At 44.0% G+C, this 19,420-nt stretch overlaps 1 protein-coding gene across 6 annotated transcripts in view; it reads right to left on the minus strand.

Annotated features, from left to right (window-relative positions):
- Positions 1-19,420, minus strand: part of FAM219A (family with sequence similarity 219 member A) — a 107,059-nt gene that overhangs the window by 38,294 nt on the left and 49,345 nt on the right. For 4 of the 6 annotated variants that reach the window (XM_074932958.1, XM_074932956.1, XM_074932955.1 and 1 more), the window contains exon 2: positions 7,244-7,343. In XM_074932958.1, coding sequence (XP_074789059.1) covers positions 7,244-7,343 — 100 coding nt within the window. The remainder of the gene's footprint in view (positions 1-7,243; positions 7,344-19,420) is intronic. The other 2 variants (XM_074932960.1, XM_074932959.1) reach the window with 1 other exon arrangement.

A 19,420-nucleotide genomic window follows, 5' to 3' on the forward strand; every position in this document is an offset into this window, starting at 1 on the left:
ATGCAAGTAAAACCCCGGCGGGGTGACATAACACATCAAGCAAATTGCAGTGACAGACAGACTAGGCTCATTTGGTGAACATCATGCCACATCATGCTCATGATCTGCTCATACTTCGCTCCTGGGATTTGCTGACTGGTACCTCCCCTCCCTCTGTCTCACTCACTTACACACACCCCCTGCCCAGAGCTCTCTGCTGAACTCCAGTGAACTGCTCTGTTCCAGTTTCCCTTGATGGCTTTACTGTTTACCCAAGCCTGTGTCAGCTACAGTGTCTCACACACCTCTTCCTTTCTGCCCCTTTGTTTTTCCTCTAACTAATCTGCAATAATATGTCTCTCACAACAGTTCTTCTGCCCTCATCTTTGCTGCTCTGTCTGCAGACAGCCCTACTGCCCTTAATGTGATGTAGCAGTTCTCTCTCTCATCCCCCTGCAAAAAAAACCTGGAGATATCCTACAGGAAGGATGCTACAATAAATCTGTGTATGCAGTTTCTCTTATAAATGGAAAGAGTAATAACACATGAAATAATGTTTAAATAAATTCCTCCCAAGCCCCAGGACACCTCCAAGTGGTAGGCTGCACTTCTATCTTCATGACAAAAATCAATAGCAGTGCTATATTGCTACTGCGCTTTGGCTTCCACATTACTCATCCCCCCCATACAAAGTACAGACTGTTCAAGGAAATGGGTGTTCCCAGGGGAGGAGAATAGCTTTGTGCACTTAAGGTAATGATGTCACTTGAGGTCACCATGCAAACAGTTATGGATATGGAAATCTGCAGTTTTGTCAATAGAGCTGGAACCTGGGGACCTAGCCTAAGAATTACAGCTTTTTTATAAGATGTTTCCCTAATTTACCTACAGAGCTTCTTTCCAGAAACAACAGCTGCTGTACCTAATTAGCATTAATTGCCTTGTTACAGAAGAGCTACTGGGAACAGTACAGTACTTGAGGTCCTGACAAAAGGATACACTAATGGCACTGATTTGTCCAGTCTACTACTACAACCTCCCCTTATTATTCTGTTTTCTGTATGAAACACTTAGAAGTCACAAAGCTGTGAAGCAGACTGTGAAGAGACAACACAGAAAAGGAGCCATGGATGCGGGCAGGTACCAAGCCATTCAGCCTACACAAGATGCTTGCTGACTGTTCTATTTGGGACTGCATCTCCCAGCGCCAGTTTTTCATCTTGACCTGTGGCAAGAGCAGTCCTGGAAGGGGATCTCTGAGCGAGGCATCCTTTTGAACAGCACTGGGATAGGATGCTCTGGCATGAGCTTTGTGGCTCTTCGATGGAGATGCTTTAAAATAAGCTCTGAACCCACACGCAACCCTAGGAGAAGGGGTTAAATAACTAAACAAATTGAAAGATCAGTCTCAGGAACCACATGGGGAGATAAAGGCAGCCTGTTCTTTACTGGGATTAGAGACCATCTGTAAAGTTGCAACCAGAAATGCACCAATTTTGTTCTGTTGAACCCTGAGGGCTTTGTAGTTCTCCGCTCACTGACTGATATACCCAGTACTATTCCTCCCTGATCATACAGCAATTCAGTATCTGCTATGAATGCACAGCAGCAGGCTGGAAGGCAGGAGTTAACACCACAGATGTGTCATCAGCCCCTGACCCCAAACGGATTATCTCCTCTCTTCACTTCAGTCTCCACCAAGATGGGGCCCAGTCATAAATTAGATCCTCAGTTTTGTCCAAGTCAAGTACACACCAGGGAACAACATGTTGTATATCCTTGTGACAGGGTTTCTGTTGCTGTTTTAGCCCTACCAGAGTTGCTTTCTCTAAGCGAACATCATTACAGTTAATTGTTTGAGATTTTGAGAATGTTGTTTGTTAACAAGTAAGAATTGATCCAATAGCACAAGTAAAATAATTCAGTGCTTGGAAGTGCACACACCTAATTGGTGTCTCCATGCAGAATCTCCTTACCCAGCTAGAGACTGGGGAAGACAGAGATATAAACTCCTGTGCTGTCACCAAGTAAAATCTCAGGATGTTTATACATTTTAAAATGGAGAGGTGGAACTGATATAGGAAGAAGCAGAAGCTGACAAGAAGCCTTGGTGGTCTCATCTGAGATCTCTCCTTGGAGGATGAGCACTATGGTTATTTGTCAGAGAATGGATTTTTCTACTACGATTTCCTTCAGCTCCCCCTGAGCCATCTGCTTGGCTCAGGCCCCGCTATGGCCATTCACTTGCTCTCATCTCCTTCTTGTCATACAGGAAGCCAATAGGCCAGGCTGGGGTGACTCAAAAGGCTTTTATGCTCACCCTACCAATAGGTCCAGGCTCCTGGCAAGCTGAATTTCCTTCCCAGCAGTAGCTGGGCTGTGGCTGACCTGCTCTGAGAGATCTGCACTGTGTCTCCTAGAGAAAAAAAATAACATCCTACAATGCAGCTGGCAGGAGGAAAGTGTTAGTATCCTATTAATGAAATAGCTCTGCTCTGTTAGCGTTACAACAGCTTCCTGCCTCTTGAAGCAAGGAAAGTTTCTGGTTTGGCTGGTGGATTATATGTGCGAACTGCAGCATCTCCTTATGGGGCTGACTAGTATCAGCCACTGTGCTTTTGGTATTAAGATAAATAACAGCATAAGATCTAAGCTGGAAGGGGGAAAAAACAGAACAGTAGCTAAGAAAGCAGGAGAATTATCTGCTACATTTGTAATTCCGGTAATTTTTTTTTTACAAGAAGCTTTGAAAAGAAAATCTAAAAAAGCGTAAGCACTTTTAAGCCTGCATCGGTATGAATTAGGTTTCCTCTTGGTCATATGTCAGGAGACTTCATCAGCATGTAACTCAGTCTTAAGGTGGGACCCAAACTGCCTAGCTTAGACAGTAATTTTTCACATCCTTTTAGGCACCTCCCTGAGCAATCTTCCAAAACCAGTGCTTTATTCTCTATCGAGTCCAAGGAGAGGAGGTGCTTACATCTAAAGCAACAGGTATCTCAAAGGAATGAAGGCTGCTATGAGTGTCTCTCTGTCTGCCCCTTTGTCTTATGTTCACCTGCAGACAGGGATGAGGGAGATTTACTGCCAAGCACCTGGAGTGGTGGATGTGCTGATAAAGATGCCACTGCCACAATCCCTCATCACCATTACAGCTTGTTCTGCAGCACTCCAACCAATTGCCATGTTGCCCATTCTGTTTTAACACAAACTGTAACTTCACTGACTGCCAGGTAAGACAGACAGACTGTCTGGATGGGGAGTTAAGTGCAGAGAAGGGAAATTAAAAATGCAAAATAGAACAGATGGCGTAAGCTTCATTAAAATAATATCTTGTCTCCTGGGGATCCCATGAGGATCTGTTGCCTTCCAGTAGATACGATGCCCCTGAGATTTACACTTGGGGATTATTTTGTTCCTCCTTATCACAACTCTCTTCTGCTTTCAAACGGCTTGTGGTATGTGCTCCATCTGGATATGCCTCCTAATAAGGATGTGCTGGAGACATGTCCTAAGCACTAATGTACACCCAGTGCTGTTGGGAGCCTCCTTATCAAGTGATTTGAAAGAAAGAAAGAAGCATGGCTGAGCCTTGCAATTCCTGACAGAAAGACAAGTGGCAGTGTTAGAGAAGTCAGAAATACATAATTAATATGGATATAATATCAATATATGGATATAATATATGGATATGGATATATGGATATAATATCAAAGATTATGAACTACACAAACTGGGAGATATTATTTCCCCTTGGTGTGAGGTTCTCCTCTTTTTTGATGTGGCCCCAGCAGCAAGCTAAATGTTTTACTGTTGCACTTATATACCAGATGTAAACTTTAGGAAGTCACTAGAAACATAAGCCACCTGTGAAGTCTCTCTTGTATCTAACTGACCACCCAAGCAAGCACGTGGCCAAATGTACTTATCCACAGTGGGAGAAACAACCAAGGAAAAGACCATCCAGGCAGCAGGATAAACCTATGCGCACTGCATGTAGCACAGCTCATTCTGTCACACTTCAATCACTGCGGCCTCTGAAAGCAAAAGTTGTATTCATGCTGTGTTGGTATTTAATTGAGCTTGCTGGAACCAAGCTTTTTAAATGAATCTGCACAGAGTGAAAAATTACATTTATCAACCTTCCATCAGAGCATCTGACATCTGAACAATTGATTCTGATTTAACAGTGAAAAATGCCACTATATCCATATGAAAAACCTAGTCACTACCATGCCCAGCAATGTCTGTGCCAGTTAAGCTATTAAACATTTAACATTTTAGATTATATATATTAAATATTTAACATTTATATAAACCTTAGATTTGTCTAGTCTTAAAAGAGATTAAAAAACCAATCCAAATCCTTACAAGTTTAAAGTGGAAGAGACAAAAAAATCTAGTTGGAAGAATGGGAGCTGGAGGCCAGAGCTGGGAGATGCGAGCCATTAAACTGCTTGAAAATCATAAAGGCTGGCCAGATTTTAAGAATAACAGCAGCAGGAGCTGATGTGGATTAAAGACATGATACACTGGCTACAGACAATACTGTCAATCTCATTTTGCCCCAGGTAACCTGGAGCTCATCTGGGTATAGCTAAGAGTAGAGAGGCAATCCAAATGCCACTAGTTATGTGTTCACCTAATTAAAGAGGCACGCTGTTTCCACAGGCAGAGAGAGGTTGTTGATCGGACTTCTCTCTGGAGACAAAGCAGGAAGATGCTCATCAGCCTTGCGAGACAATTCCTCTTAAGCATGTGAGTTTCACCCACTTGTGGTCAGCACTGGGTATTCACTGGGGCAGCAGAACTAGCTGGAAAGGAAGTTCTGGCAATTGCACACCTCTATCTACTGAATTCAGACTCTTCCCATACATCCCTTTGACTCTTTACTGATGGATAGTGGCATTCAGCAGTGGCTACATGAAATAACATTTTCCCTGTGTTGAAAAGCAGAAGTTCTGGCAGAAAGACCAATCATTCTGTTCTATCTGATCCTTGGAAAAAAGCTGCTAAGCTCTGCAGAACTGTGACTATGGCACATTTTCATGTATTAGTCCATTTTAATAGTCACCTTGCAATCAACTAATCTAATAGGCTTCCTCTTCCTTAGTCACCTCCAGTTGGCAAATTCAAGTTTACAGCTGATTGGGAGTTTCTCCTGTCATATTCTTCTCATTTCTATTATTCCTGTTTTCACGTTTTTTCTTGATGGCTTTTCTGAGTCTTTGTTGTACTGATGTCTCCCAAATACTACGACTAAATTTGCTTTGCCGGCTCCCTCTTTTTGTATTAGTCATTAATGAACACATAAATGAAATGACTATTGGAGAATCCCATTAGCAATGTCCTTTCCCCTTCAACACTACCTGATGTGTTTTGAGTTCCTGGGTTTCTCCATCTATTGGCTTTGCTTAAGTACTTAGTTATAAAACTGAGTTTTGTTACAGATTACCTCAAATTACCTTTCCATTTAAACTGCATGAATTGAACTAGCTGTCCCTGAATCCAAATCTATTTCCTATGATCAGATTTCCTATAACGTCCTCATGGCTTACCAAAGCCAAGTCTAAAATAGCACCATTTCCTGTCACGTTAGCAAATCTCTGAGGAATATTTTTATTGCCCAGAAATGCAAGAATATCTCACACTTACCAATAATAGTATCAATTGCTCTCCAACCTGATTCCTGATGTTAAATTATCCAAAACAACTACTGCAGTAGTAATTATCTCTCTAATAACATTACAGAACTCTCTTGGCAGTGAAAAAGGATCCTGGTGGCATATGGCATGCTGGCAGTGATAATCTTTTGCCAAACTGTTGAGTTGTGCTGTCACTAACACATATTGTTGCTCCCTGCATTTTCCTGAAAAGCAGCCATGGTCTTGCAGTATTCACAACTGCTATTGCAGGACAGATCTACTGTCCCAATGCACCTGCTCACATCCCGTATCAGTATCTCAAGGTCCTGTACTTTGCTGCATGATCTTGCTGTGTTTGCACAACCAACTTTCTCTCTTCTCCTTCCCAGTCCCTCTTTCAGCGAGACCTTGCCTATTCAACTACTCTATTTTCCTTTACCTTTTATGGGTCTACTCTGTGACATTCTCTCCTGCACTGCTATGACCAGATTTGTCTGATTGTTCAATTTACCACATACTCAGGCAGACCTCTGAGATTTCACAAAGGCTCCCCAGCCTTTTCCTGGTGTTTTCTTAAGGCTCCTCTCATAAATGAGGCCAACACTAGTATCTGCAGTAGTATTGCATGTCCTTGGGTAAAGCCTGTCTACTGAGAACATCTCTTCATAATCATACACCAATGCCCAAACTTTCCTAAATCTTCTTCAGACCTTACCTGTCTGCTTACCTTCCCTATCACTCATTCAGTAGGGGACAGAGCTATATTCCACTGAACATATGGGCACCCAGTTCTTTCAGAGCCTTTCCTGCCATGGCATTGTCACCCTTGATCAGCTCCAGCAGCATCCTCTCAATGTCATTTTTTCTGATGTGAAGGACAACCAGGGACTGCTTCCTGCTCCTACTGGGAAATTTTCCAGACCTAGATTCCCATTTTTTATCTGCGTTACAAGCAAAAAGCACACCATTCCTTTGACTTGTCCTTCATCAGGTTCTTGAGGCTGTGTGGCATAACAGTGGCTCCGGTTCTGGAGGCAGCACAGCCATGTGTGGATTGCTGTCTTCTTGTAAGAATCAGGCTTGTGAGGAAGCAGTGTATTGTGCTAACTGGATGATTCTGCTTCTAGAACTTAAAAAATATTGCTCAGAAATAGCACGAGCATTTGTATGTGAACCTTTACAGACTTACAAGCCCTCCATTTCACAGTAACACAGCTCTATCTTTTCCTGGTAGTGGTTCAAGTCTCTAATCCTTTCCCTTCTGTTTGCAGTTATTCTGTCTTCTCTTCTTTTTACAGTCCCTCTGTATTTTCTTCATTCTTTATCTGGCCAAAACTCAATTTTAGCTTGATAAAAATCTGTAGGTTTAAAAAGCTATGCCTTCCTTTCAAAGCATAGCTTCCTTTCTCTATCACAGCCCAAGATACAGGGTCCTTACATGTTTGTAGGTCAGTTCACTCAGCAGCAGAACACAATGACAAAACTACTCTGTGAGTTGTTTGAGCCGAGCTGACATTCTCAGTCACATGCATGAAGATCTGCATACAATCCCATGAGCACTTCACTGCATTTCAGACCTTGCATTCAGACTTTCCACTCTCCAGCAGCAACAACTCACCTAATTTCACCTGAAGTGGGGACGGCTTATAGTTCATGGCTACAGTCTCTCCCTCTCTCGTATCACAATCTCTGTCCGAAATAGATGCAGCTGTTGGATCCTGTTAAGAAAGAAAAGGAAACAAAACAGAATGGTTTAGCTAGAAGTTATGCAGTCTCTTCTCTAACTGGCTATTAGGCGAGTCCATTCCCACCCGCACTGAGAGAGCACAGAACATGATGGTGTTTTGAATGGCTGAATCCCAGGGCAAAACACAGAACTTCGGAAGCACATTTAGTCTGCTAAAAGTCCCTCTGAAAACACCAGATTTCAACATCAGACTTAAGTGATGGATGATACTGGGAATATAATGTGAACGGTGGGTCATCAGCTCAAATCCAGCCTGGGTTGGCACTGGTCCCAAACCATTTTCATAAGATGACTCTTTGGGGTGTTGTATGAAGCGCATTTACAGTTTCAGCTGAATTCCAAGTGGATCAGTCAACCTCATGATTAAAACTAAAAAGCTTGTGACCAGCTCTGTGTGAAAGTCCAGCTCAGAAGGAACAAGGACTGAATGAATAGGAGAATTCAATCTGGAGTCCCTCTTGGGAGAGCAATGAAGAAGCCTGTACTTCCGATACTGAATCTATTTTGTGGCTAACTGGAAAGATTTAATTTCAGCATCTGTCAGCACAGCACCTTTCACTGTCACTAAAATCCCCCTGAAAAACAAAGGTCCCCAAACACAGAGTTCGCTCCATCACGCCCACTTGCAGACAGCCTAATCCAGGTAATGTTGTACCCTATGGTATAGTGCATCAAAGGATTTAGAGAGAGAGACAAACTACCAATTCAGGCAGTTCCACCATTGCTAAAAATATTTAAAGTCCTTTCACAGCAAACTTCAAACCTGCTGGAAATATCTCTACTTAGCACCACAGTGAAAATTAAAACTGGTTTTCAAACATGTTCACTTGTTCCCACCTACAAGCTAGACATTAAATTGAACATGCCTATACATATATCTATATGTGTATGCAAATTTGGATTTATGATAGGTAGAGCTGCACAGGGAAACACCCAACATTAGGTCCAATATCTGAAGAAACCATCATTTTGTAACAAATGGAACAAAGCAACAGAAACTAAATACTAGAAAATACCATTCCAAACTGGTGAATTGATATTGTTCATCTCCCATTTTCTAGCGTTTGTATTTTGAACACAATTTCTTATAAAAATGCAACTCAGCATTTGACACTTACAACTGTATGCAAGGCAGAGTCACTGTGTTTCAAAGCAAGGTATTATTACTCTTTGCTCTCAATAAAAATTTCACTTGGTGAGTCACTGTCCTTTCTTCCCCAGTGCCTGCCTTCTCTCTGCAGTGCACATTAGCTCTTTTTCATACACTGTGCTTATGAGATAAAATGTGATTCTTGAATTAGGCTCTACCTTCACAGAAACTGGTCAAAAAATATACGCAGGGTTACAGTGTTTTATCAAAATTCTGCTCCTTGCACTATCTAGTAGACTTTGACAACACTTAAAATGGATCATGCTAACAAGACCTTGCATTCAATGACATTAAACAGATAATGCTGCACTATATGCAATTTCTTCTGCTTTCCTCTAATGCAGTCACTGCTGTACCTTTCCTCTAATGCAGCAGTGTAATGACTGGTTAAAAAGTTTCGTGCAGGTTGAAAACAAAAAGACAGTCTCCATGAGAACACAGTTAGGCATAAATGATGAATCACATGCATTTTAGGTTAAAAATCCTACTTTAATAACTATACTAAATGACAAAATACAGCAGTTGAATGGCAAAAATGTAGCAACTGAAATTAAATGAAGCTAAAAGTGAAATGGTATGCAGAAGAAAAACAATCCCCACTTTATAAATGAAAATGATGAGCTGTAGCTAGCTACTGACATACAAGGAAGAGATCTCAGATGACAGGTTCCATCAGATGATCAGCTTGATAGACCAGGACTCTTCAGCCAATGAGAGACAGACAACTGGCAGGGCTCTGGGAGAAGTCTAAATAATCCTGAGTAGGGTGAGAAGGTGAATAGGGATCATCTAGCCCTTGCTTTCTACAAGCATGAGAAATCAAGTGGCAATATGCAGTAGCTGGAAACCAACTTTGTAATTCTCCATACAGTAGTTGATGTGCTGCTGTCGATGCTGAAAGGGTCTCAGGAAAGGGTGAGAAAAATGAATGGAAGGAATATCTGTCCAATACAACCCCTAGGCACAGACTGCCGGGGGAAGGGAACCAGGGAGGCATCGCCACGGGCTCACCCTGTTCTTGTCCTGTTGGAGACACGACACAGGGGTAGGTGAGACCTTTAATCTGACTTGAAACAGACACCCTTATTTTCTGTGTCAGAACCTATTCTATGATCTCAACTGAAGACCAGCTCTTGCAGCATCCTTGTAACATGGGATCGGTCTCAAACACACCCCGATGAAGGGGCACAGAGGGACCACAAAACACCAGCAGAGTCTGGGTGGCCATCTCTGTGTGCACAGGCCAGGCCCAATCCCTCCAGAGAGCAAAATGGATCCGAAAGAAAACTGAGCTGGGTCAGAGACAGTGTCCCCCATGCCACAGGGTATATAGATACCCAGGAGTGCTGAGCTACTGGCATATGTCCCACCTATCACTCCATATATGTTCTACAACAAAGCACAGGACTCCATAGTAACAACCTTGGCTGCAAGAACAACGGCATTCCCACAGCAGCTTGGCTGGAGCTGCCTCTTTGCGCGAACACACTTTGCCTCTGTGCATACTGAATGGGTGCATTGCTCTCTCTATAGCTCATCCACCCTGAGAAACGTTTACTTGACTAATTAGCCTTTTGCGTGTGAATGCCTACGAGCACTCTGAGACTCACCATGGGCTTTTGCTATTGGAACTCACTTGGCAATTTTGTGCTTTTTTTACACGACTCCCTAAACCGATGCATTCAGCTCCAAACCCGACATCAAAATCTCAGCTACACGGTGACCAGTCCCAGACCAGATGATGTCCTTTCTCTCTGCTCGCTGCAGGGAACACAACACTCACAATCAAAAGGCAAGTGTTGAGATGTGGCTGTAGGGGCTATAAATGGCTATGGGAATTTAATGCACTTAAGGAATTTTTTGTTCCTGAGGCCTCCTTACGTCTTCATTCCTAGGGAAAAGATACATTCAATCAGGCCATTGCACAAATGTTTGGCTGGGGCCAGAGTTTAATCAAAGTTTTCTCCCCACATACTCACAGCTTAATTGGGCATGCACAGCCACGGCATTCAAACAGTGAGATGGTTCCTTACTAGTTTGATTTTTTTCTGTAGGCTTGACACAATGGACACTGAAAACTGCCCTCCTGTTGGGTACAGCTGTGTCCTATAATGTGTGTAACATGTGCCATTTCTGAAGATCAGAAATTAGTTCCAGTGAACCTTCATGAAGCAGGAGTCTGTGAATTCTTGATATGCAGGGGCACAGAGAGATGCTGAAACCACTTTAAACAGAAATCAGTGGTTTAAGGAAGATGGCATGCTCAGCAGGGTTTTTATCCTTTCTCTTTTTTTAAAATCCCTCCTTTCCTTTCTGCAGTACTTAGCAAGAAACACATCTGCCATAATGCATCAGGTCAATAGCCTTTTTACTCTTACTGTCTACCTCTCCCAGTAACCCACACTGACTACAGGGGGGGAAATAGCCCCAAACAGACAGCAAACTGTGCAGTTATACCCTGAGCAACGGAGTTGGGTGCTGGGTACACCCTTGCAGCACCTTGGAAAATGCAGCTTCCTTTGCCTTCCTTAACAGTCAACACTTCTGACACGTTGCAAGCTTAACAAGCCTTTGCTTTCCACCCTGCAAACTGGGACCCCAGTGCGCATCAGAGGGAATGGGCACACAGAGTTTCTGTGACTTTCATCTGCTACGTAAAAACACAGCTGCAAATTGAGATGTCTCTATCTATCCACCCTTCCCAATCCTAAAAATCAGTCACTTTTACAGCCCTAAGAAAATGTTCTCCACTTCACTGTCTGTGGGAAATTCTATGATCATTAAAGCAGCTCTGCCTTTTGATTAAAGCAGAGAGGCATGACTGCCATTACCCTCTAATCTCAAGGAAAGATCCAGTATACAGGGCTTTACCCACTGCTTCTCTCCACAGTTCAGAGGCTTTGGTCTGATCATCATCAGCTGAATCAGTGTGAGCTGACTGCTCAGGAGTACCAACCAGGTACCTTGGTCTCCCTCCAGTAGCCACCAAAGATGTGCTTGCTGTCTTCTGTCCAACTTAAAGATGTGGGAAGTCTCAGTGCCAACATGTGTATGACAGCCTACAGGGAGTGCTTGCAGCTCTGCAGGCTCCTGCTTTCTGAAGCTGCCCATGTGGATCACACGCTGCAAACAAATGCTAACAGGAAAAGACAAGCCCAAGTGTTTTGCTTCTTTTCCACATCAAATACTGAGTCTGGAAAATCTGACAGATGTTCTGTGCATGAGAGACTGACTTAGTGAGCAGAAAAACAAGTGAGAAACCACATGCATCCCAAATACGGGGACACATTCGGGTCACAGAGAAGTTTCTATCATTCCCATGTTGTCATGCCAGACTCTCAGACTAGAATATTGCTCCTGCTAATAAGTAGATATTTATGCCTTCAGTCTCTCTGCCCTGGGAACAGAAAATCCTATGCCTTTTGCAGATCCACTCTGCCTCAAGCTGTACCGCACTAGGTTATCCTGAGGCAGCAGGCTTTTGGGGAGGGGACGCTGATGTGCACAGGTGGGTATGTAAAAGCATGATCTCAGTGTTCTGGACAACAGACCGCCACAGCCTCTATATATATCACTACAATATAGACATGAAATATCTATGAACATAAAGTGCTTAAAAAAATGACTGGGAACAAAACCACTGTGAGAGATGACTTGTAAAAACAGGTCCTGAAAGAAACAGGCCTGTGAGAAACAAAGACAGAAAAACAGCCTGAGGAAGAGATAAAGGATAGTGGGGGGAGAGGAGGCCCTCCATGCTAATGAATGTCTTAAACACTCACAAATAATGAAATACAGTCACAGGGTAGATTGTATGGAGGCTGGTAAGGCTGCCTGGATAGCACAGGATGGGCTGGAGGAGGGAGCCCTGACGAGATATGATGGTTCTGCTCTGGTGCACTTGGTCAAGGACCATCTGTCCAGTGAATGATATTAAAGTTAACACCCCTGAACATGCTAACAAAGATCAACAAGATCATGCTAATGACATCATCCTATGAAGCACCTTACCCCTCCCCATACATGGGATACACAGGTATGTGGGTTGACCTAGGGGATGGACCCAAGGAAAATGTGTATAAATTGAGGGGGGGCAAGGAGGGGGAATTCAGAGAGTGAAGTGAAGCAAGGAAGACAGATGCTTCCTTGAACCATCACTGGTGGGATCAGCACAGGAACCTGGACTGGTGATCTCTATTTCTCTATTCTCTCTGTCTTCCTCTTTTCTTTTTTCCCTTTTTCCTTCACTACCATTAAGTAACACAAGGCATACTGTATTGCTTGCCATAACTCGTTATATACTTAGTCAATTATTGTATATCCAATTAGCACATTGTGGGAAGTTAATAAATGTCTGGACTTGGAGACTTGTCTCACCACTGTCCACTCTGTTGGGGATTTACAAATCCAAGTCACTTCTCTCTTGTCTGCGCAGGACATGACATTAAAATTGGTGTAGTCAGCAGGACCCCCTTCGGTGTTGTAGAGTCCTAAGAGATACTGATTCTCTATTCGATAAACTCGGACAGGAAGCAGCGGGAAGTGTCCCCTCAGCTAAATGCCGGGATAGGGTTGTAGGGACAACGATTCTCTATTCAATGAACTCAGACAGGGAGAACTGGGAAGTGACCTCTCAGCTCTAAACCAGGAGAGGTTTGAGCAGTGACAAGCCATGACTGGACGGGAAATGTCAGTGCTTGACTGCTCCTCTGTTTCTGAGAAACTGAAGGGAGTATAAGGCTTGTCTTACTCCTCCAGTAATGGTCTGGGCCCATGTTAACTGGCATAATCCAGAATAAGTGGCAAGCCTTATCACTGTCCTTGTGAAGGAACAAAGGTTGAGCCCAGGCAAAGGAAAATCTATAGTGTGTGCTGTATAAGGGGCAGCACTAACAGCAGCATGAAAAGATAAAACACTTGAACAGGCAAACAGAAGGGGAGGTAATCAAATCCTTGCAAGATCTGGTAAAAACTCTAAAGGATCAATTGGCCAAGGAACGTACTGTTACTGAAAAAAAAGCTAAATTCTTGCAGAACCAAACTGAAATTTTGCAAAGTCTATCAGTTGCTGAGCGTAACACCACTCAGTAACTCCAACACGGCTCTGCCGGATGCTCTGAACCGAGAAAAAATTTTATGGTCAGAATTAAAGGAGAATGAACAATAAACCTGCAACCGGACAGATCTCAGCTCTGTTCCAGATAGTGAACCGGGATTTATGAGTCTGGCAAAATTGGCAGCTAGACTCTTGTAGCCAACAGGAGTTAGAGCTTTACTCCCAAAACAAGGGGGTGAATTTAAGACCATTAATTAAAATAGAGACCACCGATGACCAGGGTAGAGGAGCTCTTCAGGTCACCGTTTGAACACCACCATATCCAGTGACTGAACTTGCAAAACTTCAGGAGAAATATACCAGACGAGCTCAGGAAACAGAGACTGAATACATGTGAAGGGTATCCTTGACTGGTGGTGACTGAATCTTGTTATCAGAAGATGAGGCCCAGGGGTACTGGGGCCAGGGGTTTTCTTAATTACTGATGACCAGAGAGAGCCGTGGTCGTTAACTCAATGAGCTGTCTATTGGGCTGGGGATCTGGACCCCATGGAAAGGGGGGATCCAGTATGTACTGAGACCCCAACCATAAGGCATTTGACTGAAACTCTGCAGAAGGCTGCTTGTCTCCTTCTCTGACGCTATTAGTTGTTAACCCTGATGGAATGACTTCCCTGATTCGGGGACCTGCCAGAGACTTTGAAATTATATGCAGTACAGCTACAAGATCACTTGCAGGATGCACTAACCCCATGGGGAGGAAGACAGAATCAGCAGGGGGGAGCTGTGACCTGGGAGGAGGTGGCCCAAGAGTTAATAAATTATGGGGGAACAGGAAACCTAGACCAGGTATGTAGAGTGGAACAGGAAAATCAATCTCTTCCCCCTCCGCAAGTCTTAGGGGCAAAGAGAAACCTATTGTGGTCTGAAGGAATTGAACAGGTGATTCCCCAAGATTTAATGAAAAGTATGTCTGCTACAGCTTTAGAAAAGCTCATTTGGGGGTGGAAAGGCAAAAGGAAGGTGAGCCTCTGAATTAAGCAGATCTCTGGAGACAGTAGGAGGGCAGAACCCTGACCTGACTAACTGCCCCTCAAACACCTACTGCCTTTGAAAAGAACTTGATTGATCTGGGGGGGAGTGGGGTTGATACTCCTGTATTTTTTGAAATTATGTCTCCAGGAAATTTTCTACTCTGCTCATTCTGAACTTGTAAATAGAACAATGACAGGGTCAGTTACTGATTTAAGATTTTTGCAGTCAAAAGAAGGAACCAGGAGATAAGGGAGTGAGTCACTACAACTTTGCATAAACAATGCATGCCTTGCTATGACTATACCTTTGAAGAGGAACTAAAAAACTGATAATCCTGCCCCAGAAGCTGCCCAAGGCTGGATGTGAGAAGCAAAGTAAAGGCAGCGGGGTGGGGGGCAGCGAGACCATGACCATCAACTCAATTCAAGACCAGAGACTTGCCCCCCTCCATGCCCATAAGGAGCATGCGTGCTAATTGACATAGCAAGCAAGGCTGATGGAATGGTAATTACAGACCAATGAGTGTAAATTTAGATAGTTTTTTACTAATCACATAACAAGATAAATAGGCTGTAGTTCCTCTGTGTAATGTGATAGCTTTGTGCAATTACCACATAGAACCCATCTGTGTGCAGACACGGAATAAACAAATACTTCTGCTCTGCGTGTATATTGGCTTTTTGCACACCAAGTAGTAAAACCTGTTTGAGGGACAGTTTTGGTGACCCAGATGGGACTGAGCTGACAGCCCTTCCTGGATCATCCTGACATATCAACAGGGAGAGGCAGCCTGACCGGACTCCAGCATGCACCGATCTGTTGAGCAAGGACTCCATCGGCTCCTCTCCCATGGTCGGGTGGCAAGTGACACAATGGTGCAATGTCACTAAAAAGTTTAATATTTAATATTTTTATAGTATGAGAAAGAGATGGGTGTAAGCTGAGAATTAAGTGGCATTTGGTAAATTCTGTTTTGGTAATGAAATGGGCACCACTACTTCCCAGGAGACATCCTTCTGCTCTCCTCTAGGATGCAACCTGAAAAATCAGAATAAATTTGGAGGGGATCCCCTGATTAGAACCGAACTTAAGTGATATTGTGATCAGTGGTGGCCACAGTATTTTTTGGAGGATGATGAAAATGATCTAAAAATGTATCTTCAAAATATAATACTATATTGATACTACAAGCGCATACCTTGGACACATTTCTACAAGATCAGCATGTACATGCTTAGATTTGGTTGGCCTTTACTGTAACTGATTCATCTGCCTTTTCTTCTAAAGGAAGACTAACAACTACGGATCTTTTTACAACTTGTTTCACTGGCATGATAACCTCAGTAGCTGTGTTACAAAATTATACTATACTAAGTGATGTTGATATTAATGTCTCTCATTGCTATTTTTCCTGAGTAGGAAATGGCTGCATGCCAATGAACATCACAATATTGATTGACAGTAGACTATTTCCTCCTTCCACAACATAAACACTGCCTCAGTTTTGAAGACAATGTGTTGCTTCAACATCACTAGTGGATCAGCCACCGTACAGAACAACATTCAACATCCTCAGGACTTAATGCACCAAGTGAAACAATCTACTGACGGTGTCTGGCTGACTTGAGTTGTTGAACTCACTGATGAGATGAATGGGATCCAAAGCATTATTGTAGAGATACGTTTATTCTTTCTCATGTTTCATTCTTTTCCTTTCTTTATTCTGTGTGTTTATTGTGTGCCTCTACCCATTACTCTGGGCTACACCCCACAAGCCCAAATGAACACCTCCAGCTTTACCAGTCCCAGCAGAAGTAGTTGCTTGAGTGAGAGGGTGAAATTTGGGAATACAATGGAAGATTGGCAGGAGAATTGTAAACATGCTCAAGTGACTTGGAGCTGGGGTGCCAGAAAAGACGTGTATCGTACTAATTATTGTTTAGCCTGTGAGAAACATGGAGGGACCTTACTGAACATCCTTGAGATTCCTGTCCTGCTAAGGGAAAGATCAAAAACAGGCAAAAGCAGCAGGCCCGAGATGTTTCTTCTCCTTTTCCTGACTAGCAAGGACTGAGTTATGCAGTGCCTGTGACCCTGCCTGTGTGCCTCTGTCCAGGTGATGCTGCAGAGATCCCCCAGGTCATGGGTCACATCACTATTAAAATCCTGAGGACTCACAGGGTCGGGAAGATGGCTTGTAAATATCAGTCCTATGATATTATGTGAATTTAATGAAAGGCCTTGCAGGAGTTAGATGTATGTTCTCTTGCCTTCTGTCTGCTCTTCCCTCTGTACCTATTCGCTGTGTACAGACCAGAACGGTCAAAGAAGTACTTGGAGTCTTAGAGCCACGGGGTGGGGTGTGAGAGACAACTTGTAACTCCCCAAAAATGGGCCTAAGAGAAACAGGCTTGTGAGAAAAAACAGCCTAGGAGAGATAAGGAATGGGGGAGACTGGAGGCCCTCTGAGCCGAGGAATGTCTCAAACACTCGCAAGCAGCGAAACTACAGTCACGGGGTGGATCATGTGGAGTTTGGAGCTGATAAGGCTGCCTGGATAGCACAGGGTGGGCTGGAGGAGGGAGCCCTGAGGAGACAGGAGGGCTCTGCTCTGGTGCATCTGCTCAAGGTTCAGGGGCCACCTGTACAGTGAATGACCATTGCTTCATTATCCACAAAATTAATATTAAAGATAACACCCCTGAATATGCTAATAAAGATTATCAAGATCATGCTAATGACATCATCCCACGAAGCACCTTAGCCCTCCCCATGCATGGGATATGTTGGTATGTGGGTTGGCCTGCCAGGTGGAGCCAAGGAAAGTGAACTGAAAAACTGAAGAACATGGATGCGATCCTGATGAACTCAGACAGGACCAACACAGGAATCTGGATTGGTGATCTCTGTTTATTTATTCTATCTCCCTCTTTTCCTTTTTTTCCGTTTTCCTTCACTACCCTTAAGTAATGCAAGGCATACCATATCACTTAACTTGACTTTAGTAAGGTCTCTGACACTGTTTCCCACAGCATTCTCCTGGCAAAACTGGATGCTCATGGCTTGGACAGGCACAGGCTTTGCTGGGTAAAAAACTGTCTGGATGGTTGGACCCAAAAATTCGTGGTGAACAGAGTTAAATCCAGTTGGCAGCCAGTCACAAGTGGTGTCCCCCAGGGCTCGGTTTTGGGGCCACTCCCGTTTAACATCTTTATTGATGATCTGGACGAGGGGATCGAGGGCACCCTCAGTCAGTTTGCAGATGGCACCAAGTTGGGTGGGAGTGTTGATCTGCTCGAGGGTAGGGAGGCTCTGCAGAGAGACCTGGACAGGCTGGAGCCATGGGCTGAGCCCAACTGGGGGAGTTTCACTGAGGCCAAATGCCGGGGGCTGCCCTTGGGCCACAACAACCCCCAGCAGGGCTACAGGCTTGGGGAGGAGTGGCTGGAGAGCTGCCAGTCAGAGAGGGACCTGGGGGTGTTGATTGACAGCCGGCTGAACAGGAGCCAGCAGTGTGCCCAGGGGGCCAAGAAGGCCAACGGCATCCTGGCTTGTGTCAGCACTGGCGTGGCCAGCAGGGACAGAGAAGGGATCTTACCCCTGTAATCCACACTGGTGAGGCCGCCCCTTGATTCCTGGGTTCAGTTTTGGGCCCCTCACCCCAAAAAGGCCATTGAATGACTCGAGCATGTCCAGAGAAGGGCAACGGAGCTGGTGCAGTGTCTGGAGCACAGGTTGTACGGGGAGCAGCTGAGGCAGCTGGGGGGGTTTAGTCTGGAGAAGAGGAGGCTGAGGGGAGACCTCATCGCCCTCTACAGCTCCCTGACAGGAGGTTGCAGAGAGCTGGGGATGAGTCTCTTTAACCAAGTAACAAATGACAGGACAAGAGGGAATGGCCTCAAGTTGCGCCAGGGAAGGCTTAGACTGGATATTAGAAGTATTTCTTTACAGAAGGGGTTGTTGGGTGTTGGAATGGGCTGCCCAGGGAGGTGGTGGAGTCCCCATCCCTGGAGGGGTTTAAGAGTCAGGCTGACCCAGCGCTGAGGGATCTGGTGGAGTTGGGAACTGTCAAGTGTTAGTTAATGGTTGGACTGGATGATCTTCAAGGTCTTTTCCAACCTAGATGATTCTGTGATACTGTTTACCATAACTCATTATATACTTAGCCACTTACTGTGTATCCAATTAGTACATTGTGGGAAGTTAATAAATGTCTGGACTTTGAGACTTGTCTCACTGTTGTTCACATCACTGGGGATTTAGGCATCTAAGCCACTTGTCTCCCTCATCTGAGCGGGATGTGACAACCACTGGGAACCAAGGTGCACACAGTCTGTCTATGTATGAAGCAGCATAAAAGGAGAGGCTCAAAGACTGTCAAATTTATAGTGGATCAAGCTGAACCCACCATAAATTAAACAGTGATCAGTAATGGCATGTTCAGCAAGAGAAAGAAAAGTGTCACAGGGGGATGTATGGCAGGAATGGAACCTGCAAAACTCACAGAAGAATCTCTCATGCTCTCCTCTCCATCCCTCAGGCTTCAGCTTAAACATACAGTTTTGGAGCCCATTATTTCAAGGAAGAGGTAATCCTCTCAGCAGTGCTATAGATAAAAGCTACAACCATCCAGGAACACTGGAAGAATGGGGTTGTTCAGAAATGAAAGGTGAAAACTAAGAAGAGATACAATAGCTGTCTTCAGATACAGGAAGGGCTGTCACAAAGAAAAAGGGAGTAAATATTTTTTTCCTTGTTTCTGGTCACCAGAATAAGAAATAATTCGCTTAAATTGCAGCAGAGCTAC

The sequence above is a fragment of the Athene noctua genome, chromosome Z (genome assembly GCF_965140245.1).
Source record: "Athene noctua chromosome Z, bAthNoc1.hap1.1, whole genome shotgun sequence".
NCBI classification, from domain to species: Eukaryota; Metazoa; Chordata; class Aves; order Strigiformes; family Strigidae; genus Athene; species Athene noctua.